The 26,602-nt window shown below is 36.4% G+C and overlaps 1 protein-coding gene across 1 annotated transcript; it reads left to right on the top strand.

Annotated features, from left to right (window-relative positions):
• Nucleotides 1-8,462: 8,462 nt before the first annotated feature.
• Nucleotides 8,463-12,149, top strand: LOC149206214 (peroxidase 47-like). Its single transcript, XM_089393653.1, has 4 exons — nt 8,463-8,773; nt 8,860-9,048; nt 11,424-11,586; nt 11,717-12,149. Exons 1-4 carry the CDS (start codon nt 8,573-8,575, stop codon nt 12,133-12,135), a joined length of 972 nt encoding a protein of 323 aa, XP_089249779.1. The 5' UTR covers nt 8,463-8,572; the 3' UTR covers nt 12,136-12,149.
• Nucleotides 12,150-26,602: the final 14,453 nt, after the last annotated feature.

The following is a 26,602-nucleotide window of genomic DNA, read 5'->3' as shown; positions in this document are numbered from 1 at the left end:
GGAACATTGTCAAGCAAGTGTCGTCATAGAAGTAGGGTGATTTGAGCAAGTGTCAACGCTGACATAGGCCTACTTCCTGATTTTTCATAGTCATGGGATGTTAGTTACTTCCTCAACTAAAGGTTTACTCAACTAATTTGCTTGTAATTTATCCAATGATCTTTAGAGTCAAAATTTTAGTTCAATAGTTATAGATTTCCATTAATGAAGGGATTTTTTGTTAGTCCACATCAACCTCTTGTCACTAATTGGGATTTCATGATGTAGGGGTTTTGCATTTTTAAATACTTCAAAATTTTAGTTCAAAAGTTACAGATTTCCATTAATGAAGGTATTTTCTGTTATGTTGTGTGTGGAGCATGATTGTTCAGAGGTCTTTGTTTTAGCCGGATGTATACCCCAGGAAGTTTGTACACCCGTCCACGCGGGGGGGACTTGTACCCCACACGGGGGTCTGGGGGGGCCGATCCCCCCCGGCTGGGGGGTCCCGGGGCCAGCGGTCCCCCGGCGGGGGCTCGGGGGCAGCGCCCCCGAAGCTAAAAACAAATGTAAAATTGCCTTGTAAAAGTATAGTAATTTCTAGTCAATCTAGGCCGTTCATTAGGCAGATGATCTGACGGTAGAACTTATGTTTAGTTTAGGGTTTTTTGCCCTAGAAGGCAAACCCTCTCTTTGTATGAGGGTATTGTATTTGAGGCTGAGATACATATGTGTATTCTGTGAGCGAGAAATAGAGAGGTGAGACTGTGAGAGAAAACAGAGGATATTACAACGGATTTGTGGCAAAGGGTGTGTCTATTCATTTTGCTGGATAATAGAAAGGAAGGACTGGCTGTTCGGGGTGGACGTAGCCCAAACTGGGTGAACCACGTATATCTGTGTCTTTATTTTTTTGTGCGTTTTCTGTGTTTATATTTCTGCAATATTTTATGTGTTCCATTGCTCTATAATATATACTTTTCTAACAACTGGTATCAGAGCCGAAGGTCTATTTGGTTGATAAACTCTCAGGAAAAAAGGGTTCTTGGTTCGAGTGGGAGCAATGGCGGAAGATGGTAAGTTTAGGGTCGAGAAATTTAACGGCCAAAACTTCTCGCTGTGGAAGATGCAGATGGAAGATTATCTGTATCAGAAAGATCTATACCTACCATTGGGCAGAAAAACAAAGATGCCGACGGGTATGAAAGACGAAGAATGGAACCTTCTCAATAGAAAGGCACTCGGAACAATACGGTTGTGCCTTGCTACGTCAGTCGCCTTCAATATTTCGAAGGAAACCACGACAGAGGGTTTGATTCAGACGCTGTCGAAACTATATGAAAAACCCTTGGCCTCAAACAAGGTATTTCTTATGAAACGGTTATTTAATATGAATAATATGTCGGAAGGTGGATCTGTTGCAAACCATTTAAATGATTGTAATACAGTTACAAGTCAGTTAAGCTCTGTAGGGGTAAACTTTGATGATGAAGTTAGAGCTCTATTATTCTTGTGCTCATTACCAGAAAGTTGGAATGGTTTGGTAATGGCCATTAGTAACTCCGTTTCTAGATCTAGTACTTTAAAGTTTGATGATGTTGTCAGTGCTATCCTTAGCGAGGAAATGAGATGGAAAAGATTCGGTGAGACATCGAGAAATGCTTTGAGTGCAGAGTCTAGAGGAAGAAAAATGGAAAGAGGAAAGAGCTCAGGATATCGCAGTAAATCAAGGAAAGGCAGATCCAAGTCCAGATCAGGGATAGTGTGCTGGAAATGTGGAAAGAAAGGACACCTAAAGAAAGACTGTAGATCTCGAAAGGGAAAAGAAGGAGATGCACAACAAGAAAACAATCATGAAGCAAATGTGACAGGTGAGGTGTTACAAGATGCTTTGATTCTTTCTTTCAAAAATATTACTGATTCCTGGGTGGTAGATTCAGGGGCTTCATTCCATGCCACACCTGATAAGAAATACTTTCATGACTATGTTCAAGGAGATTTTGGACAAGTTTGTGTGGGTGATGATAAACCCTGTAAATCGTTGGAATGGGTAAGATTCTTGTAAAATAGCAGAATGGAAACCAATGGCTATTAAAGGAGGTAAGGCATGTTCCAGATCTAAAGAAAAATCTGATTTCAACAGGGCAGTTAGGCGGTGAAGATTGTGTGACAACTTTCACAGATAAAGCTTGGAAGGTCACCAAAGGAGCCCTGGTAATAGCAAAAGGCGAAAAGGTTGGTACATTGTATTTATGCAATGGTATTTCTAACTCTGTTAATGCTTTAACTTCCAAAGGAGCAGATGCAGATTATGGCATCATAGGCTCAGACACATGAGTGAAAAGGGGATGAAGATTCTTCACTCAAGGAATTTGTTGCCAGGTTTGAAGAATGTTGATTTGGACTTATGTGAGAATTGCATTTATGGAAAATAGAAGAGAGTCATATTTCTCAGAGTTGGGAAAGAAAAGAAGAACGAAAAATTAGAGCTTGTGCATACAGATGTATGGGGACCTGCTCAGGTATCATCTCTTGGTGGCTCTCGTTATTATGTTACTTTTATTGATGATGTAACTAGAAAAACTTGGATTTATTGTATTAAGAATAAATCTGATGTATTTGATACTTTCAAGAAATGGAAAGCTTTGGTTGAGATTGAGACAGGAAAGAAATTGAAGTGTCTTAGATCAGACAATGGAGATGAATATTGCAACAAAGAGTTTGATAGGTACTGTTCAAAACATGGAATTCGCAGAGAGAAGACAGTTCCAAGAACACCACAAGAAAATTGTGTGTCAGAAAGGATGAACAGAACAATCATGGAGCGTGCAAGGTGCATGAGATTGCATGCAGGATTGCCTTTACAGTTTTGGGCAGATGCTATAGATACTGTTGTTTATCTAATAAACAGAGGGCCTTCAAGTTCCTTGGATGGTGGTGTTCCGGAGGAAGCATGGACAGGTAAAAAGGTAAACTATTCTTTTTTAAAGCCTTTTGGTTGTGAGGCCTTTGTCCATATTGATAAAGAAAATAGAACAAAGCTTGAGGCAAAGTCAAAAAAATGTACCTTTATTGGATATGGTGTTAATGATTTTGGTTATCGCTTTTATGATTACGAAAATCACAAAATCATTAGGAGCAGAGATGTAATATTCAATGAAAAGGTCTTGTATAAGAATCAGTTACAGGAAAAGAAACAGGAAAAAGAAAACAAGGAATACGCAGTTCTTGATGAAATCACTGAAAAGGTAAAGGTGCCTGAAAATAATAATAATCAACAACAACAACCACCACAACAGCAACAGGCACCCCAAACACCTGAAAGTGATGTTAGAAGATCTCCTAGGATAAGTAGACCCCATGAACGATACTCTCCTTCAGTATATTATTTATTGTTGACTGATTCTGGTGAACCCGAATGTTATGAAGAAGCAACGCAGGTTGAAAGCAGGAAGAAGTGGGAGGTAGCCATGGAAGAAGAGATGGACTCCTTAATGCATAACCAGACTTGGGATTTAGTCAGGTTGCCTGCAGGAAAAACTACATTGAAGAATAAATGGGTTTACAGGCTGAAGGAAGAAGATGGAGGAAAACAGAGGTACAAAGCTAGACTTGTGGTGAAGGGGTTTTCACAGAAGAAAGGTATTGATTTTGATGAAATATTTTCTCCTAATGTTAAAATGACTTCAATAAGAACTATTTTAAGTCTTGTAGCAGCTGAAGATTTGCATCTTGAGCAGTTAGATGTAAAGACAGCCTTTCTCCATGGGGATTTGGAGGAAGAGATATATATGCAGCAGCAACAAGGATATGAGGTGAAAGGGAAGGAGAAACTAGTGTGCAGGTTGAAGAAGAGCTTGTATGGCTTAAAACAGGCTCCAAGGCAGTGGTATCTAAAATTTGACAAGTTTATGTCTGAACAAGGTTATACTATATGTCACTCTGATCATTGTGTTTATCTGAAAAAGAAAAATGATGGCAGCTATATTATATTGTTATTGTATGTGGATGACATGCTTGTTGCAGGATCTAACATGCAGGAAATAAATGTACTCAAAAGAAAATTGGCAAATTCATTTGCAATGAAGGATTTGGGAGCTGCAAAACAAATCCTTGGTATGAGAATCACTAGAGACAGGAAAAATCGCAAATTAACATTGTCTTAGAATGAGTACATACAAAAGGTGTTGAAAATATTTAATATGCACAATGCAAAACCAGTTAGTACACCTTTTGCTAGCCATTTCAAACTTAGTAAGGAAATGTGCCCAAAGACCCAAGAAGACATGGATTATATGTCTAAAGTTCCATATGCATCAGCAGTTGGAAGCTTAATGTATGCAATGGTCTGCACAAGGCCTGATATTGCACATGCAGTGGGAGTTGTAAGCAGGTACATGAACAATCCAGGAAAGGAACATTGGATGGCAATGAAATGGATTCTCAGATATTTGAAAGGTACCACAAATCAAGCATTATGCTTTGGTGGTGCAAACATTTCTCTACAGGGATATGTTGATGCAGATATGGCAGGTGATAGGGATAATAGGAGGAGCACTACAGGATATGTATTTACTGTTGGTGGAACAGCTGTCAGTTGGATTTCAAAAATCCAAAGTGTTGTTGCACTTTCAACAACAGAAGCAGAGTATGTTGCTGCTACAGAGGCTAGTAAAGAAATGATTTGGTTACAAAGGTTTATGGGTGAATTGGGTAAGGAGCATGATATGGGCACGTTATACAGTGATAGCCAAAGTGCCATTCATCTTGCAAAGAACTCAACATTTCATTCCAGGACTAAACACATATAGCTCAAGTACCATTTCATACGATCAGTGTTGGAAGATGGAGAGTTGAAGCTGGAAAAGATACACACTAGCCAGAATCCTGCAGATATGCTAACAAAAGTTGTAACCAGGGAGAAACTGAGAATATGCTCAGTTTCAATTGGTCTTCAAGCATGACGATGAAGATGAGAAACAGCCAGGTCCAAAGAGGAGTCATTGTCCAGCAAATGAAGCAGCAGTGGAGTTTCTACAATCATTCTCCAAGTGGGAGATTGTTGTGTGTGGAGCATGATTGTTCAGAGGTCTTTGTTTCAGCCGGATGTATACCCCAGGAAGTTTGTACACCCCTCCACACGGGGGGGTGCGGGGGGGACTTGTTCCCCCCGCGGGGGTCTGGGGGGACCTATCCCCCTTGACTAGGGGGTACGGGGACCAGCAGTCCCCCGGCGGGGGCTCGGGGGCAGTGCCCCCGAAGCTAAAAACAAATGTAAAATTGCCTTGTAAAAGTATAGTAATTTCTAGTCAATCTGAGCCGTTCATTAGGCAGATGATCTGATAGTAGAACTTATGTTTAGTTTAGGGTTTTTTGCCCTAGAAGGCAACCCCTCTCTTTGTATGAGGGTATTCTATTTGAGGCTGAGATACAAATGTGTATTCTGTGAGTGAGAAACAGAGAGGTGAGACTGTGAGAGAAAACAGAGGATATTACAGCGGATTTGCTATAGGTTGTGTCTAGTCATTTTGCTGGATAATAGAAAGGAAGGACTGGCTGTTCGGGGTGGACGTAGCCCAAACTGGGTGAACCACGTATATCTGTGTCTCTCTTGTTTTGTGCGTTTTCTGTGTTTATATTTCTGCAATATTTTATTTCTAACATGTTAGTCCAAATCAACCTCTTGTCACTAATTGGGATCTCATGAAGTAGGGGTTTTGCATTTTTAAATACTTATAATTATGGTATGATTTCAAACTATAAAGCATGATGACATATGCTGGGCATGAACACCAACAACTTTGTAGAGTTAATAGAGTTTATTGGTGAGACTGGGACAAATGACATTAAGGTTGAAATAAGACATATTTTTTTTTCCAATCAAGTGTTTACAAATTAATTTTTTAAATTATAATATGGAATTAAGGTTGAAATAAGACATAAAAAAATTGTCCAATCAAGTGTTTACAAATTAATTTTTTAAATTATAATAAAAAATACGCTATTTATTTCCAAAGTTTAACATTAGGTTTTGCATAAGTTAAAGTTAAACTAATAGAAATCAAATTGCAAATAGATTGCTAGATTTTTGCATGGGGAGAGACTAATAAAAAAAACTAGGCTCTCAGAAAATTTTTTACAGTCGAATCCCTAAAAGAAAAAACAAAAACATTCAAAAACACATTTTAAATAACAAAAGAATCATGCTATCACCAAAAATTGTATTATCAAAACATGGAATGGAGCTCAAATATATCAAGAATTTATGACTTAGCAAAGAGCTCAAATATCCCAATTAGCAAGATGGTGGGGGAGCCTACTCCTTCAACCTTATAACAAGGGAAGATTGCACCAGTTATGACTTAGCAAGAGTTGAGACTCCCTCAACCTTATAACAAGGGAAGATTGCACCCGTTATGACTTAGCAAGAATTCCTAAAAAAAGACAAAAACATTTAAAAACACATTTTAAATAACAAAAAAATCACGCTATCACCAAAAATTGTATTATCAAAACATGGAATGGAGCTCAAATATATCAAGAATTTATGACTTAGCAAGGAGCTCAGATATCCCAATTAGCAAGATGGTGGGGGAGCCTACTCCTTCAAACTTATAACAAGGGAAGATTGCACCAGTTATGACTTAGCAAGAGTTGAGACTCCCTCAACCTTATAACAAGGGAAGATTGCACCAGTTATGACTTAGCAAGAGTTGAGACTCAACAAGGGTGGGGGAGCCTACTCCTTGAGCCCAATCACAAAGGTCCAAAGATGCCCCCCATGGGATTTGAAATTGGGTGGAGGGGATAACATCCCATTATGCCAACCACTCAGTCCACTCGTAGCTTGTAAGATGTACTAGGAAAGACTAGCCTACTCCTTGAGCCTTATCACAACGGGCCAAAGATGTCCCCCATGGTATTTGAAACCAAGTGGAGGGAATAACATTCCATTGTATCAACCACTCCGATTGTCGAGAGGAAACATTTATGAGTTTATTTATAATAATAATAATAATAATCCAATTTTAGGTTACAAAAAATGATAATAATCCAATTTCAAGGTCATCACCATGCCAAACACCAACCTTGTTTATGTGACAAAGGACCAATCTCTGATAATCCAATTTTAAGTGGTCAATGCCAAGCCAAATACCTTGTTTATGTGACAAGGGACCCACATCTAACAATCCAATTTTAAGGGGACAATGCCAAGCTAAATACCAAATCGGTGTATGAGACCCTCTTGAGATAATCCAATTGTAAGGTCGCCATCAACCCAAACACCAAATTAGTGTATAAGACCTTTTTGTTTATGAAACAAGGGACCGAGCTAGTATGTAGCCATTTAACATATATATTTTACCACTCATTTTAAACTTTATGATTTTTCCGAAAAAAACACATACTCTTAATCATTAAACTCACTCAAAATGTATAAATAAGTCTTAAGTCATTAAATATCAAAACACTCGTTGGTCACAGGTTGGGATGTGGTATTGACTTTTGCTGCACAATCTCCCAGGAAAAACGCATGGCATTTAGAAACATGGTATTTAGGAGATAGCTTTCTCCATTTTATGATCAATATAGTGACTTGTTATAATATGGTTGGCTCACGTAGATTCCTGTGAAATGTAAGTGCTCTGAGAAATGACAGGAGGAATGATGGTGTGCCCAAATGATGCAGGGAGGATGCAAAGGATCTGGAAGAATATGGACCCATTTGAAGCACTTGCGATCCGACTGTGTGGTGCTTGTGTGCTCAAGCACTCATTCTCTCTCATTTGTCGACTACTGACCTGTTGTGTATAAAGGATAAGTATATTGTGCCAGCAATTAAAGTTTATTCCTGACAACGCCATCCCATTATTCCCCCACCATGCCACTTTTCTAGTTTTTTCATTCACACCAGTATGATTGGAAGAGAGCTTGGTGAATACATTGCCACATGCAATAATTTTAAATTTGTCTGCCAACCCAATCTGATTATAAAACAATTTGATTAATACACCTGCAAGACATTCAATACTTTAAATTTACTTTGTCAACCTTATTCAGATGAGATGATCAAGTGCAGAGCAACTATATGGCCGACTTTTAAACTTAAATTTGTCTGCCAGCCCAATCCGATTATAAAACAATTTGATTAATACACTTGCAAGACATTCAATAATTTAAATTTACTCTGTCAACCTTAGTCAGATGAGATGATCAAGTGCAGAGCAACTATATGGCCGACATTTAAACTTTCTGTGACATGGCGTTTGTGTGGGGTTTGGCACTTAGGGTTTTATTGATTGCGTTTTGTTTTGCAAGCCAATAATGTTGGGAGAAGGAAATTTCCAGAATATTTATCCCACTGCATTTTATTATAATGTTTGGATAATGAGTGTGGTGCACCGAAAGTTCCATTTCCGCGTTTACTGATAAGCGCCATTTTTCTATAAATCTATAAATCTCTCTCGCCGGTTAGAGTGGTACACAATATTTCTAAAATTATTGGATCAGTCCAAGGGATTGAAATAGCTTTATAAATATTGCTGAGATCTCTGTGTTTTTTCAATCACTTGGGGTGTACTTTAATTGCAAGATGGAGGCCAGGGATCTGCTGTTTACAGTCCTGATCTTAATTGGTGCCCATGTTGGTGAGGGTTTAAGCTTAGATTATTATGCTTTTACACGCCCTTTTGCAGAAGCTATTATTGGGGATACTGTCAACCGAGCTATGCAACGAGATATCAGCATTTCAGCAGCACTTCTTAGAATGCATTTTCATGACTGCTTCGTAGAGGTACCCATGTTATCTATCAATTATTCTTCTGGTTCACTAAAAATTCAAACAGAGATTTTGTCAATGGCTGTTTTTAACTTTTGCAGGGATGCGATGGATCTATTCTCATAGATTCCACTAGTGATAATAAGGCTGAAAAAGACTCTCCCGCCAATCTGAGCTTGCGTGGGTACGAGGTAATCGACGAGGCAAAAGCAAGAATTGAAGATAGCTGCCCTGGTGTTGTCTCTTGTGCTGACATTATTGCAATAGCAGCTCGAGATGCAGTTGTCATGGTATATCAAAATTCTTTGAACATGCATTTCATATGATTAATTACCCGTTACCACAGTTTGTGTAGGCATTTTTGAATTTTGAGATGATTATCATGAGTTTAATAGTTTTAGTATTTACAATAATAATCAACTAGAATTCTCTCTCACTCACTTCACTTATTGCGAAGCAGCAAAATTTTGAATTTAGGTTTTTAATTCAAGTAGATTACAATTTTTAATAAATTTTTGAACACCCATAGAGAAGGGTGAAGTGAATTTTTTAAGTAAAATATTGAAATTAAAATTACAAATTTTAGTATATTTTTGGTATTTGACAAATGGTAAATCAATGATTTAATTACCTAAAATCTAATCAAGATAAAGATAACTAATCAATCAAAGTAGAAATAATCCACCCATTCGTAATCATGCATGCTTAGTTGTCATTAAAGTTGACAACAATTTATTACCTAATTCTGACCACAGAGAGTTTAGCATTCTTAATCATGCATGCTTAATTGTCATTAAGGTTGACAACACTTAATTGTCATTTATTACCCAATTATGACTACAGAGAGTTTAGCATTCTTAATCCGAGTTGTTTTTAGTGCGATGTTTTGGAAGCTTTTCGAATGGATTTTTGTGGTTTAATTTCTCTAAGATCTGGCAGTAATTTATTGAAATCACAAGCTTGATGGGTAACCTCGTAGAATCTAAGTGCCCTAGGGGTTTTTGAGTGTGTTGAATCCATATATACAGTGAAAAAAACCAGTTTGAATAATACAAATCAAGATTTCACCTCAAATTTTTCCACCGGATTGAAGCACTAGAAATTCCAAAACATCCAACTAAAAACTCCTCCTCGTGAATCATACATACTTAAATGTCATTAAGGTTACTTAACTGTCATTTCTTACCCAAATTGACCACAGAGAGTTTAGTTCAGTGGAAAGTTAGCTAAGTCTCAGCACCCTTGAGAGTAATATATACTAGGAAGTCTGACGATGTTGATTCAATAATACTTTTATAGAGTTTATAAGTTTTAGAATATTCTGTAAATTCGATATATCGGAGTGAAGTTAAATATATGATTTTGTTTTTATTTTTCAAATTTTCTAATATTCTAAATCTACACTCAATTGTAATAATAATTTAGAATATATAATGCTCACCTAAATTTTTAGGTCAAGCTCTATGATTTTTATACGACACTTAACTATTATTTATAATATTTTTTTCATTTTTAAAATATTTTAAAATTTATAATTAATTTTAATAATGACTTAAAAACCTGTAATATTTTCTCTCAATATAATATACATTTAAAATTTTATGTCAAACTCCATAATTTTTATGTTACAATCATTGATTTCTTACTATGAATTTTTTCAAAATCCACTGTTAAAATCATTTTCTATATGCAATGTGTTTACATTTTTCCATTATCTTTTGAGGTTATGAACATTTTCAAATAACCTTTTTTTTTAATATTACAAATTTATAATTAATTTTAAAAATATTCCAAAATTTATGATAATTTTAATAAAAACTAAAAACATGCGATAAAGATTTAAATTTTTATCTTACACTCAATGATTTTTAATTTTTTTCCAAAATGTACTAGTAAAACCCATTAATATTTTTCCAATCTTTTTTGGGTTTTTGGGTATTTTCTAATTACTTGGAGAATTTTATATTTCAGAGAGTTATGGTTAAAATTTATAGTAGTTTTCTCATTTTAAAAATATGCAAAAATAAATAAATATTAATTTTACTCTTATCCATTAAATTTCCAAATTTTTTTATGCTAGCCAATATAAGAAGTGACTAACTCAGTAGAATCATTTCATTATATTATAACAAGTCCAAAGGATGTGGTCCAATAACTTTTAGGAGGAAAAAAATTAATACCCTTATTTCTATAAAATATAAAAATGTCAATTTTACTTTTACTAATATTTTTAAATGCCATTTGGCCTTATTATTATTGTATTTGTTAATTATTATCTTATTACAATATGGCAACAAATATTGAGCAAGCTATAAGATATTAATTGGACCGCAACTATATATACTCATAGTTTGATTTTACCAAAACCAAAATGGAACGGTGGACATATACAACTGCCGCCCAATTAATACCCTATAACATAGCATGTTATTTATTTTCAGCCTTACAATGTCAATGTCACTGATTTTGTGGTGCTTGTAAAGTCTGAAGGCCCATATACCTCCATATACATAGTTGGAGGCCCCATATACATAGTTTGGATTTTAGCAAAACCAAAATGGAAATATGTGCATATACAGCCGCCGCCCAATTAATTAATAATACCCTGTAGTATGTTATTTATTTTCAACCTTACAATGTCACTGATTTTGTGGTGCGTGTAAAGTCGGGAGGCCCCATGTACGCTTTGCCCAAGGGACGAAAGGACGGAAGCAGATCCAGAATAGAAGATACCAGGAACTTGCCCTTTGCCACTTTCAACGTTTCTCAACTTATAAAAACCTTCGAACAGCACGGCTTGTCTTCCCAAGAAATGGTCGTTCTATCTGGTAACATATATATATATATATATTCAAGATTATAATGACAGTGATTTCTATTGCAGATTAAATGTAAATTATTCATAGCAAGAATTAATTTCAGAAATTTGAGTTTGAGGTTGATATTAATGTTGTGCAGGAGGGCACACACTAGGTGTATCACGGTGCTCTTCATTCAAAAACCGGCTGACCAACTTCGATGCCACGCACGACGTGGACCCATCCATAAACCCCCAATTCTTGGCCACCCTGAAAAGGACGTGCTTCAAGTCGAGCAGCAGCAATGACTTCGACGACGATGCCAACGTGGCATTCGACACCACCAAGTTTGTGTTCGACAATGTGTATTTCTCGATGCTGCAATCTGGAGCAGGATTGCTGACGTCGGACGACACGTTGATGTCGAGCCCCAGAACGAGAGCCCTGGTGAATACTTATGCCATGAATCAGGCTACCTTCTTCTTCGACTTCTCGCAGGCCATGGTCAGGATGGGACTCGTCGACGTCAAGGAGGACGATGAGGGTGATATTCGTCTGAATTGTCGCAGATTAAACTAATTTTGATTTTATAGACGAAACATATTTATCACTTACTATAATTTATCATAAATTACAAAAATAAAATGATGAGAATAATATTCCTCTGAATTGTCCTAGTGGAAATTTAATTTTAATGCTTTGAGACATTTCGAACCATTTACTGTAATTCATCATAAATTACAAAAACCTACATTATATAATTTTAAAATTATTTACAAAATTATCTACTGCATCATATACATAGATCCATCCTTTCCAGAGTCTCCATCTGTAACCTGCACCCTTTGGGATCTGGCTATATAATCTCCTTTCCTCTGACTGTCGTTTACATTCCCTCTATTAATGCAGCATAATATATCCAGATTACAATGGATAAAGTTATTGCTGTCAATGTTAGTTAACCATGTATTTGTTAATTTTTTATATACATGTATTTGTTAATTTTTTATATACATGTAGCTTTAAGCTTATTTTACTTTAAGTCAAACATACTTCATTAATAAGACTAAAGAAGAGTTAATGGTGTGCCATTTATGTCCATAGTCATGTCATGTTAATCTTTTTTATATGGTTTCAATTTTATAAGATGTTTCTATACAATTGAAAAAGTTACTGCTTTCAATGTTAGTTAACTATGTATTATGTATTTGTTAATATTTTATATACATGTAGCTTTAAGCTTATTTTACTTTAAGTCAAACATACTTCATTAATAAGATTAAAGAAGAGTTAATGGTGTGCCATCCATGTCCATAGTCATGTCATGTTAATCTTTTTTATATGGTTTCAATTTTATAAGATGTTCCTATAAATATTTATTTTAAACATGAGCATTTTAGGTTTAATGATTAGATTTTTTAATTAAAAATTTTAAGGAAAATTTTATAAAGATTAATTTAATTATAATTATTTTATTATTATTGTTTATGAAAATAATTAATGTGTGAATTTATATATATATATATATATATATATATATATATATATAAAATAATTTTTTTAATTATAAATTTATTTTTACATGTATATTATTAAATTACAAATAATTTTTGTTAAAATACTATGTATTATGAATAAATAATTTAGAAATACTTTTCAATTTTTAATTTATGATTATTACTAAAAATATTTTATAATATTAAATCTCAATTACTCACTTAATAATTATTGACGATTAAATTAATTCCTAAAAATTAATTTAAAAATTAACACATTTATCCATACAATTATAAATAACATCATTGTTATATTTTTTTATCACACCTATTATTAATTATCAAAATTAAATTAAATTTATATTAAAATTGATTATGTAATATACAGAACTTATCCCATTAAAATACTTTTATAATAAAATTTATTTGGTAATATACAGCACTTGCATCATAAATGTAAATTAAAAAGCTTTCTACATTATTATGTATTTTCGATTGTTAGTACACTCAGTTAACTTTTGTCCACTGCAATCCGTTTATTTTTGTCCATTATAATTTTGTTATTCCATTGTATTTATGATGTTAACACAATGTTAATAGATTAAAATTTTTATATTAAAATAAATAAATTATACATATAATTTTATTAATTTTTTAAATATTAAATGTGAAATCATTGTATTTAAAAGTATTTTTTATAAATAGATATTGTAATGTTATATTATACATTAAATGTGAAATCAGTATATTTAAAAGTATTTTTTATAAAGAAATATTGTAATATTATATTATGTTAATTGGGTCAAATTATTCATAGTTTTTCAACTTATGTTTTTGTTAATAATATAGTTTATTTAAAAACATGAAGACTTCTTTGTAATTTGTCTTTAAACTATAAATGATAATTGAAATAACATAGTCTCAGTGAGAAAAAACTATATATATATATATATATGATTGTATGTCAATAAGGGATAACATCATTAAACGTGGAATGTACAAATTAAATATGAACGATTATACATGACCATTATATTTAAGAATAGATTGTATAAATACTATATTATTCATACTCAAAATTAACAAAGAAACCCTCTTAGTATATAAGCTAATAAAAATAGATTATAGGTTTTAGCGATTTTAAAAATATAATTAGTGGTTTGACTAAGACCTTTGGTCAAAATTAGCTGTTGGCATTATAGCCGTTGGGATCTCTGCACACTCTATTTAAGCCAGCTTAGCCAGATTGGTCTTCAACTTGTCCTGACGATGAACCACACTGGTTGGTTCGAAACGCGTCGACAAAAGATTGATTATGTGATTTTGCCGAAGATTATCTAAACAATGTTATGGATCACAGAAGTCTAAATTCCTTAATTTTTCTTTTCTTAGAAAGACATTGATATTTTCCATGGTTATTGCTCTCCATAGAACATCAAATATATATGAATTAATAGATTGTTTGAAACATGTTATCTAATATTCTTAAATATATTATTGATGAAAAAAAAAAACTCATATTGAATAGTATTTTCCCATGCACCTAACTCATCATGCTGCTATTTTTCTATCATGATTTTATGTTCTTTTGCACTTAGATTAGAAAGAATCTTTTTCTGCTCTGCATGGCACACACCAAATAATACATATTAGTTAAAATTACATATAGCTCAAACATATTAATTTTGCAAAAAATTATAAAGAATTTTATTTCTCTGCTTTTTTTGATATGTTATCACTATGTCAATCAATATTTTATTTTATTGCTTGAAACCTTCTGAAACATTTTTTATCAATATGTTAGAACCCATTAAATATATTTTATGGAAAAACCAAATAATTTTCTACCAAAAATACTTTGGTAACCGGTGTATTTATGTAAATAAATGCACCGGTGTGTTTAGAACATTAAATGCATCGGGTGTTTAATGGTTTAGGCTCACCATCATGGAAAATTAATTTTAATTTATTACGGTGTGATCTTTTAAGATAAATGCACCAAAATGATTACGGTGTGATCTTTTAAGATAAATGCACCAAAATGATTTAACGGTGTTATTTGGAAGAAGTACATCGCGTTAACAGGCTACACAAAACATGCTAGACAAAACATGCTAGACAAAATTGAGAGTGTCCTAATATTTCGGTGCGTTCTATTACATAGGGAGCACTTGTATTACAGAGGGCGCACCGCACAACATATAGTTGTTTAAAAAAAAAAAACAAGATGGTCGGTAGAGTTTGGATCTAATTCAATAATTGATTTTCTTACTTTATCTATCAAATGCCATATATAAAGTACACAAACCCATTAAATTTAAAATCCCTAAATTGAAAATCCTAATTGTGAAGTGGTAGAGGAAGTTAAATCTTAATGTGAAATTTTGCAGGAAGAAAGAAAGGTTTAAGGTAAATATTGTTTTCTACATGAATTTTAATTGAATTTAAATGGGAAAACATATCATAAAAAAAAATTACTAGTAAAAACTATAGTGAATTTTTTCTTATACAGAGTTTTCTTTTGAATTGTAAATAAATCTCAGAAATTGTAAAATATTTTAAGAGTAAAATTTAAAATTTTTGCTATCTAGGGTTTTGAGTGAATCACCATACGTTTTAACTTCTGATCTTTCAATGGATCCAAAATATTTTGGATCTCAACAATGCTCTCAGTATGTCTCTCTTGCAAATGATCTTTCTTTTAATTAAACCCTAACATAAATTGTAACTTTTTTTATTAGTAAAATAAACAATAATAATTTTTTTTTTAGTATGCAGGATCACCATACCTTTCAGCTTATAATCCTTTGAATAGTTCTTTTGCTCCAAAGTATTCTTCTTCTACATAGTACTTCTGGTATATCTTTCTCACAACTCACTCATTTGAAATTTTGGGTAAGATAATGAAATGGTGAATAATTTTTTACTATTTAAAAGAATTTATGAAACTAGATTTCGAAAAATCAATTGCTCCCTCGTTTTTGAATTAAAAAAAAAAATCGTGTTTATTTTTTTTCAAATTCTCCACACATTGATGTGTTCCATAGTCAAGTACACTGATGATTTTATACAAAAAGTGCCTTGACATTTTCTAGGTAGCAAAGTTTTTCAACACACCAACATCATACAAATTTTAATTTTTTTCTCGAAATCCCGAAACTATGCAATTAATTTTTTTAACGTGGTATGGTTTCTATTTAAAAGCATGGGTGCTCTAATTGTTATAAGAGCACTAAGTTGGTTGAATTCATTTTTATTTTTTAAAATTGGGAAATAGGCCTGTAGTGGTATTTTTTTTAAACGCATTAGTGCGTTTTTTATATGATAAAAAAATCAGAATGTCCAAAACCAGTGTGGATATTATTTGAATGCCCTGGTGTTGTTAAAGTTTTAAAAGCATTGGTGTGCTTTGTTCTGATAAGCACACCAGTTTAGTTTAAAAGTTATTTGAAATTTTAATTTTACATTAAATGGCATATTAATCTCAAATTATCATTTAAATGCATCCAAATGAATTATAATAATTCATAGTATACATTTTCCACTTAAAGTCAACCTATTCTTGAAAAATGATTTGGAAACTATATTGAAATTTAGATTGTGGTTATATATGCACAATTTTTTTATTTTTATTTTTTCTCAAATGTAGGGACAAAATCTCAATAATATCTATAAATGGTTAATTCTTCCTATTCTAGCTCATTCCATATTGTTAATCAATGTCCTTCACAAATTTCTCCAGTTCCATCTCCAGTAAGTTTAGATTTTATTTATATTTCGATTCTCTAATTGAATTTTTTTTAATCCATTCCAATTTGAATAAAATGTATCCAAATTTGCAGGAACCTCATTTAGAATCCAGTTCATATGTAGAAAATATTACTCCATATTTTCAAAAACATCGGAAGCTCTTATTAGGAGTAGCAGATCACAAGCAGTTGGTAGATGAAAATGTACAATCTATTCACCCTGCCAATTGGAACATGACATCTTCCATCTATAATTATGGATCAATGATGGTAATAATTGTTTGGTATAATGTAATTTCTATAAACCAATTGCATAGAACTGCTTACTAATATCATTTATATTGTACTAATGACATTCAATATTTTTTTAAATTAGGATTCTAGTCATGATGAACAACCCACCTACCATCTTCCGGAGCACTCCACTACAATGTCAACTCGAGATAAGGTTGCATTAACAGCAATAATGCAAATAATGGTTGAATCAACCACCTATTCAATTCCCACTATGTCCAGATTCACCAATTAGGAATGCCTACAACAATAGTAGTTATTCATCACAAGTTGGAAATGCAGGAGGCAATCAAATGGAGGTTGGTATGGATGATTACTTATGGGATATGACTTCCATGAAGGAAATGTTGTTAGATTCATTCCATAATGATGAGCTAGGGGATGATGCTCATATCACTGATACATTATTCGAAATCCTAAAATCTACTTCCACCACCCCTCTCTTTGGACCTGGCAGCAAGTCAAATTCTACTTAACTGGGGACAACAATTGATGTAAAACGTGAAAGAAAAGTTTGGCATGTTTAATGCATGTTTATGGGAAATATTGAGGTAATTGACTTGCATTATTGATCAAGTTCCTTGTATTTTGTCACACAATCAAATTTAAAAATGGTCAACTTAATGAATATTAACTATTCACATTGTACAATTATATTCCCAACCAACTGTAGGATATTCAAAGATAAGGATTTTCGAGTGATAATGTCTTTCTAGGTAGTTGCAAAGAGGCAACGAAGTTGTTGAAAATGTTGGATGTTGAGTACATATCATATCATGCATGTTTGAATGATTGTATTCTATATAGAGGAGAATATGCATATAAAGAAATATGTTTGAAATTTGGGTATGACAAGTACCGTAATTAAAAAAAAAGGATAAATCACATGGTCCTCATAAGATATTGAGGCACATGCATATAATCCTAAGGATTCAAAGAATCTTTCATTGTAAATAATTAGCTATGTTGCAGGGATGACATGCCTCACACAGAAGTGAGTCAAGAGTTATGTGAATCCCAACAAATTTAATGATGGGACCAGCCCAACAATGTTTATACTAATCAATAATTAAATGATATAAAAAGTGATTAACTGTGGATTAGGAAATGATTAACGGCTCGTCCTCGGATATTTCTGGAATGTGATGTGGTGGCAATTAAGTGTGAATTTATTGTGTTGTACTGTTCCTTGGGTTGCGTTTCCCACTCCTCGTTTCACGCCAAAACCTTCCATCCATCTATCACTTGGTCATTTCAGCTTTTTGCTCTTTGTTATCGAGGGTTTGCTCTGGTAAGGTTATGCTGCCTGTGTATGCAGCTGCGCTGCAACTGTTGGGCGCGCTGTTCAGGGTTTTCTTGTCCAAGGGTTTGGCTCTTACATTCACCTGGTTAAATTTTGGTCCTGGTTCATTGTGCAACCAAGGGTCATTCTGCCGCCTGTGTGAGTATATTCCTATGCTTCTTCTGCAACTTTTTTCACTGGTCTTTGCTCCACAGTCTCTGTTTCTGGTATGGGGTAGTCTTGTTGGTAAATCTTAGTGGTTTGGCATGCACTTAGGTTATAAGACAATGGGGCTCTTCGGTCTTTGGCTTCACTGCAGGTAACTTCGTCCATCCATGATTCAATTTGCTCTTTCCGTTGTTCTGCTTCTAATGTAGCTGCTCCTTTGTCTCAGTCGTTGTATGGAATTCATGGCTCAATGGCCTGTGTTCTGTTCTTGCTGCGAACCCTTCAGGTAGGGAAATGTATCCCTCTTCCACATACATTCATGCACTAGTTTTTCTTCCCATTATCGATAGTTCACTTATAGTTGGTTTTTGATTCTCTTGCAGGTTATGGGGTTTGCATCTGAGTATGCCTGGACAGTCACTTTGGCCTCTGCCTGGTAGGCTCTGTCAATGTAAACAATCTTTGGTTTTAGAACTAGGGCCTGTAAGTTGAAGGTCTGGTTTTCCTTAATGCTTGTCGTTGATATCTCACAGCTGTAGTCCAGCGCCCTGGTCGTTTTTTAATGTAGGCTTCCTTGGTTCTATGCTTGTTGACTGTAACTTGTATAATATGGGAGCCGTTTCCCAAAACCCTCATCTAGGGTTTGTCGGCCATTGGTTTTGTGACTGTTCGTGGGTTATTTTTGAACTCTGCTATGTATGCTTAGACATTTCATATTATAATTAAAAGGAAATTTCAGGGAAATGTTGGCTTGAGTTACCTCTGTCTTAATGGTGACTGTTGACTGTCATTCCTTTCATTCTGGCTTGAACGTCCTTGAATTATGATTGTTAATTTGTGGCTGTGACCGTAATTTCTTCAATGAACAGAAAGCACTGTAGTCGCTCTGGTATTCGTTCTGGTGGATGGATTCAAAATTGGGAAAATGATGTGTGGCTTGTATGTGCTTAATTCGTCCGAATTTGTTTGCATTTGTTCCTGTACATTCACTGTCGATTTCTTCTCATGGGTTACAAACCCTCATTCTGGAAATTTGTTTCAGTCTCGCTGTCTGGACTCTGTTTCTTAGGAAAAGAAAATAAACAAACTTGTATGCATGCACTGTAGCAATTACTCTGACTGTTCGGTGAATTAGGAAGCAATAAAGAAAATATTTTGGTTACACAGATGGATTCGAATAAGTCTGCTCTTTTTATTAAGAATCTTTGTATCATAAAATGCTGAACTTTTCCAATGATTTTCTCATGTACATTTGTAGTCTCTGTTCATAGTTACCTGAACTGTGTAGTTACTGTTTTCAGTTGTAATTCTATTTAGTTACATAACTATGCTTGCATTCGGTTCTGCCTATGCGGCAAGATTTTACATTGAACACATTTTGTTTTTTTTCTCTAAAATGACAGAACAATTATTAACTTACTGTTGATTAAAGACAAACAAACTAGTGATCCTAATCGACCAAACTGTCCCTAACTAATACTGAGACTAAAAGTAAACAAAATCTTACATCCTACTTTGACAAACTAAACATAAAGAAACCAATTTGTTAACACAACTTCCACCTTGGTGGAGACCAACACCCGGTCATGGTGCCCTAGCTGGATGCTCCTACATCAGGATCCCGGGGTAAAAAGAAATCATGACTCCAGTCCATGAGATTCTCGACTGAAGAACTCGCTTGCTCAATCTGCCTAGCATCAAGCCACGAACTGTCCTCAATAGGATGGTTCTTCCACTTGACTAGGTATTGCAGATACTCCTTCCACCAAGTTCATTTGGCCACCTGAGTGTCGAGGATTCTCTCGATCTCGAGAGGTTGAACATAAGGCATCTGTCTCATCCAAGTTTCTCCTCCATCCTGGGTATTCCGTGTAGGCCGTGTGGTTCTGTCTTCTTCTTCTAGGTCAGCAGTGTAAGGAAATAGGTCTGCCACATTAAAGATGGGTGAAATGCCTATCCCTGGTGGCAGTTGTATCTCATAGGCATTTGCTGAAAATTTCCGGAGGACTTTGCAGGGACCTATCTTCTTATACTTTAGCTTATTGTATGCACCTCTAGGGAAGCATTCCTTGTGCAAATGCATGAGGACTTCATCTCCCACATTGAACTGTACTTCCCTTCTTTTCAAATCTGCTTGCTGTTTATACTTTTGGCTGCTGTCCTGCAATTTAATTTTCACCTGCTCATGCAAATCTCTCATCGTGCTAGCGAAATCTTCTCCATCTACACTTCGCCTTTCTTGCTGTCCGAGATCTCGCAACTCATGCACTCCGCAAGGATGCATGCCGTACAGGATCTGAAATGGACTGCAACCTGTGCTGCGATTAGGCAAGTCGTTATAAGCAAACTCTACCTGGGCAAGCACTCGATCCCACATCTGCGAATTCTCACCAATCAAGCTTCATAGCAGGTTTCCCAGACTTCTGTTTACCACCTCTATTTTTTCGTTTGTTTGCAGGTGATAAGCAAAGCTGTAACTCAACTGTGTATCCATCTTCTTCCACAAGGTGTGCCAAAAGTGCCCTGTAAACTTCACATCCCTGTCCAAAAGAATAGACTTAGGCAAACCATGTAGCCTGACAATCTCCGTGAAGAACAAGTGGGCCACGTGAGTGGCATCACTGGTTTTTCTACAAGGGATAAAATGTGCCATCTTCGAGAATCTGTCCACTACTACCATCACCGAGTCATAACCCCACTGTGTCCTAGGTAGACCCAAGACAAATTCCAAGCTGACTGAGTCCCACGGTCTGCTTGGAACAAGCAATGGTGTATACAGTCCCGTGTTTTGACTGTGACCCTTCGCCAACTGGCACACTTTACATCTGGTCACAAATCACTATACATCCCTTCGCATCTTTGGCCAAAAGTAGAAATGACTGAGCTGCTTGAGTGTCTTGTCTATGCCAAAATGTCCAGCTAGACCTCCACTGTGCTTCTCCCGAATAATGTTCTCTCTCATCGAGCAGTCAGGAATGCATAGTTGTCCTCCTCTAAACAACAGTTTCTCTTGCAAGTTGTAGTCCAACCATGGATTGTTATCTCTAACCAAGGGATTCTGACATGCCTCATAGGCTTCCTTAAAATATGTGTCACTCTGGTATAAATCTTTCAAGTGCTCAAAACCCAGCACTTGTACAGTACTCTCTTGCAAAAGTAAGGCCCTCCTACTCAACGCATCCACCACCTTGTTAGATTTCCCGCTGATGTGTTTCAACACAAAGGTGAAACTATGCAAATATTCCACCCACTTGGCATGTTTGTGATTCAGCTTGTGTTGTTGCATCACATACTATAGTGCAGAATTATCCGAAAACAACACAAATTCGTTTCCCAACAAATAGTGCCTCCAGTGCTTCAGTGCCTGGATGACAACATAAAACTCCTTGTCGTAGGACAAATATTTCTGCCTGCTTTCATTTAACTTCTCGCTGAAAAATGCAACAGGTTTATCCTCTTGGCTGAGTATAGCTCCAATAGCCGTACCGCTAGCATCATAGTGAACTTGAAAGAGCTTTTTAAAATATGGCAATCTCAGGATCGGTCTTTCTGTGATCTTCTTCTTTAGTAGCTGAAAACTCCTCTCTGCTGCATCAATCCATTGAAAAGGTTGACTGGCCTTTTTAATAGTGTCCAACATAGGTGCACAAATTTCACTAAAATTTCTTATGAATTTCCAGTAAAAACTCGCCAGCCCATGAAAACTACGTACCTCAAATAAGCTTTTCGGGATGGCCAATTAACTATCGCAACAATCTTCTCCGGATCCATCTTCAGCTCATTTTATGATATTACGAAGCCCAAATAAATCAACTCTTTTTGCAGAAAAGTACATTTTTCAGATTTATTAGCAGCTTATTTTGCTGCAATTTTTCCAGCACTTTCCGAACATGTCGAAGGTGCTCCTCCCTTGTCCTGCTGAAAATTAGTATGTCGTCTAGGTACACTATCACAAATTTTCCGATGTATTCTTTCAACATTTCATTCATTAACCGCATAAATGTATTGGGCGCATTGCTCAATCCGAATGGCATAACCAGCCATTCATATAGTCCCTCATTAGTCTTTGTTGTGGAGGTAAATCCTCTCTGCGGACAGAGATGATCCCTACTAGCCCAGACCGGGTCTAGCAACAATCATACAATGCTATCACGCAAGTTCCTAATTGCAAATAAAAAGTGGATGGTGAGAACCTACTTGGATTCCAATGCTAATGTTCGTAGAAGAGATATTGCCCTCGTTCCTTTGCCTCGGCCGGTCACAATCCCCACGATCCCCGTGATTGGACACCTGCACATGCAAAGAACAACACGGATACAAGCATAAAATCTAGTAGATGCAATTATATATCAGTCAGAAAAGATATAACTCAACATCAAACATAAGACAATGAGAGTGGAACCATAATGATAGTCATCTATTATTAATAAATAACAAAGAAGAATACAACCATTGTTCTGACGTCAAATCCTCCTTTGGCTGGGTAGTCAGCTACGCAAGTCTTGCAAAGCTTGTTGGGATGAGGAACAAGCCTCTCTCTCTTTGGGTGACAAGAATCTCCTTACTTAGATTTGGCCTTATGGGTGCAAAGAAGGCTCTTGCAGCTTCAAAACTCTCTATCACTATGCTGGAACTAGAACTACTATAACTAGCTTGCTCAAGGCATAGAGGCAAGCTTTTATAGATAGAGAAGAAAGAGATAGGATCAACCACATTATTCATGGGATTGGTTTTATCACTTGGAAACTTCCATGAAAGGTGGCAAACCACTTTCCCTTTTATGGAGATTCGAAGCCAAACCATCCTAGCTCAACATAGATTCAGTTAGTGAATGGGTTGAAGAGAACCTTCGGAAGCTTGTTGGTTAAAAACTTTACTCAATTCGGTTGGCGCGAGTGCGACTCTGGGACAGAGCGCCAATGGCACGCCCTTTTTAGAGGATTTCCCTCATTGGCGCGGGCAGTACATTGTGGACCCGCGCTAATGCAAAAAGAGCTGTTTTCATGGGTATTCTGTAAGAGATGTCTTCAGGGCATATGAAGCTCATACTTAGAGGAATATGATGCAAGTGGTTTCTGGTCATGTCACTTCTCACAGGTCCCGGAATGAGTCCTCCAGTGTGCGGGAGAGGGGTAATAGGGACGGTGACAAACAGTGACAAATTACTGTGTAACAGATGCCCCCTAAAGCATGAGGCCCGAGAGAGAGAGGGGTGAAATGCTTTACAAGAACATGCGTGACTGAAAACATGGTCGTCGAAGAACCTGCGTAAAGAAGTACAACTGATAGCTCAAGTACATGATAGATGTGGTATGGGCGCAGCCATCCATAGCAGAGTACATAATAATCTAGATCCAAGGTATGGGCACAGCCATCCAGTGAGGATCGATATAGAGACTCAGGCATGGTTGCAGCCATCCAGTGAATGAGTCATGTAATGAACATAATGATCCACAAATCGCAACCTGGATTCCAACAGACAAAATCCAGGGTCTTGTGCTCCATCTCGACCCGAACAGAGTACAAGTTCAGGCATGCGAATACATGAGTTGAAGTCGAACATGCATGAACATTGTCTGATTACCAGTCAATGATGAAAACTGTTAACAGATGCGAGAGGCACCACCAATAATGACAATGGCCCTCAAGGTACTATAGGTACAATCTACGGCGTGCGAATCAATGAGCTGGCGTCGGACACCCGTAGAATCATTCGATTGGAGGCCAATGATGAAAACCTCTCGTCGAACGCGAAGAACCTGCCATTAAGGCATGCAGGCTCCAAGGCACCGGAAGGGAGTCTCTAGATCAGCTTCCTGGGTAATGAGCTGAAGTCAACAGGAAGTGACCTTGATCAAAGGTGGGCCATAGTGTTTCCCACATCAGTGACACGAGACAGAGGAAGAATGTTGTGGTGAATCAAAATTATGTGAGGTATCAGAGGAGGTTGTACTGCTACAGAGGTCAATGTCTCTTGAACATATCGGTGGCACGACAATGGACTTGGCAGTATTTGACATCAAATGAGCAGAGGTCATGGTGACAAGGCAATGAGTAGATGAGAGGTCAAATAGGATAACCCAAACCCATGGAGGCAAGTGTAAAACAAGATGAGATGTCCCCACCCAGACACGAATGCAGACAAGTGCCATGTTCAAGAGCGACATACTGCCGACACGACAATAATTATGGGTCCATTTTCCCCACCATTTCTGGTGAGTACCCCAGTTATTTTTAACAAGCTTGATGGGGATAGCATATGCTTGTGAGGTGTCATTCCGACGGGATCTGATGTCATCAGGTTTTAACGAGCCTGACAAAGGAAGAACTCGACGTCTTTTCATGTTTAGAGAGTTTGAAAAGACAGCATAAAAGTGAACTCCAGGGGGGTCCTTTTTCGTAAAGTTGTGTCTCGCGAGCCCAAAAAAGTATAAAACAATGCTTGAAAGAACCGCCCAATCATTACGATCGAGGAGTACTTTTCATATGTAGTGATTTCGACCTGAAAAAGTAAAAAGGCGATCGGAAGCACGTCGTTTCGTGACCAATAACGAGCCTGAAACGACAAAAACCTGGCAATCTTTTTGTGTTTAAATGATCAAAAAAAGAGCTTAAAGGCGACCGCCTCTTGTTTCTTTTAACGAGTCAAGAGGAAAACTCAGCCATCTTTTCGTCTTTAAACAGTCGGAAAAGAGTTGAAAGCAGATCTCCATTTTTATTCTCTTTAACGAGTCAAAAAGGGAAAATACTCGGCAATCTTTTCATATTTTACGAGTTAGAAAAGAGCTTAAAGGTGACTCGTCCTGGAGGAACGAGTGGTATAAAGGGCGGCAACTGGTTCCAGTAATGGTGGAACTACTCAGAACATGTAATGGTTAAGAGGTTGACTAACAAAACCACTCATCGCTGCAGTTCCTCAGGAAAGGATAAACAACCAAGTGAAAGCATATGATCGGCCAAAGAGATGGTGGCGATGGAATGAAACAACCAAGGCTTATCTAGCATAATTCAGCGGATAAAAATGGCAATCACGAGATGTAAATCGGGTATGGGTTCATTTTTACACAAGCTTGAATCATGGAGAACTTTGCTTGGATTCTGTTTCATGTTTACACAAGCTTGAAACGAAAAACTATGCTTGTTATAAGCTTGCATGCCCCCAGTGCAAATCGAGGTACATGCCCCCCAAGCTTTATTGCATTCAACAAAGTGGATGGAATGAAGGTTCACTCTCGAGATCGATAAAAGACTCGACTTGTATTTTACGAGATCTTAATCAAAAGACTCGATTTGGAAAGGGAGTTGTTTCATTTTTTAATGAGGTTGACACAGTAAAAGAACTATCCTCATAACCCTTGTTTCATTTTTTAATGAGCTTGACACAAGATCAGGAACTATGCTCCGACCAAACCTAGTTTCATTTTTTAAGGAGCTTGACATAGGAAAGTGAACTATGCTCCACCCAAACTTCATCATAATGAATAGAAAGTCGGGGCTTCCAAGATTGCCACTCCCGATGGAAGGGAAACATCTTGGAAGTCAGGGCCCAATGCCCCCAGGACACTATGCACGATGGCGGCATCACTGGATCCAGGCATGGGATAGGTGGCCACGTAGTTGATCTGTGGTGGGGTAGATGCAACTGGTGGATGAAAACTAGGAGGGGACGACAACGGCGCAGGAGGCATCGGGGGACTAACGAATGACACTTGATCGATAGTCACAATTCTTCCATCGTGCGGAAAGCAAACCACACGGAAAAGCGAAGAAACGAGGGCCCCCATGGCGTAAACATAGTCGCAACCAAGGAGAAGACTAAAGTCTAAAAAACCTCAGGTAACCAAGACGTCTATATAGACGGTTTTGCCTCCCAAAGTAATAGGGAACTTCGGGAGAACTCCTAGAGATGGACAGGCTCCTCCGTTGAAGGCCAATAGATTCTGAGTGATTGGCCCAAGCTGCGGGGAACCTAAAGTTTGCCAAGTAGTGTACGGCATAAGATTGACAGACGCCCCTTCATCCAAAACAGTGCCAGGTACTGCCTTAGCACAGGCATG

This window comes from Pinus tabuliformis, chromosome 1_2, assembly GCF_031772625.1.
Source record: "Pinus tabuliformis cultivar Carrire ecotype Pingquan chromosome 1_2, CPIR1, whole genome shotgun sequence".
Taxonomy (NCBI): domain Eukaryota; kingdom Viridiplantae; phylum Streptophyta; class Pinopsida; order Pinales; family Pinaceae; genus Pinus; species Pinus tabuliformis.
Note: the sequence above shows the minus strand (reverse complement) of the source record. Positions and strands in the feature narration are given on the sequence as shown.

Excerpts from the sequence above, each read along its gene's own strand:
- LOC149206214 (XM_089393653.1), top strand. The coding sequence starts at position 8,573 with ATGGAGGCCAGGGATCTGCTGTTTACAGTCCTGATCTTAATTGGTGCC. Across the intron at positions 9,049-11,423 it reads CTCGAGATGCAGTTGTCATG|TCGGGAGGCCCCATGTACGC; the intron begins GTATATCAAAAT and ends GTGCGTGTAAAG. Across the intron at positions 11,587-11,716 it reads AGAAATGGTCGTTCTATCTG|GAGGGCACACACTAGGTGTA; the intron begins GTAACATATATA and ends AATGTTGTGCAG.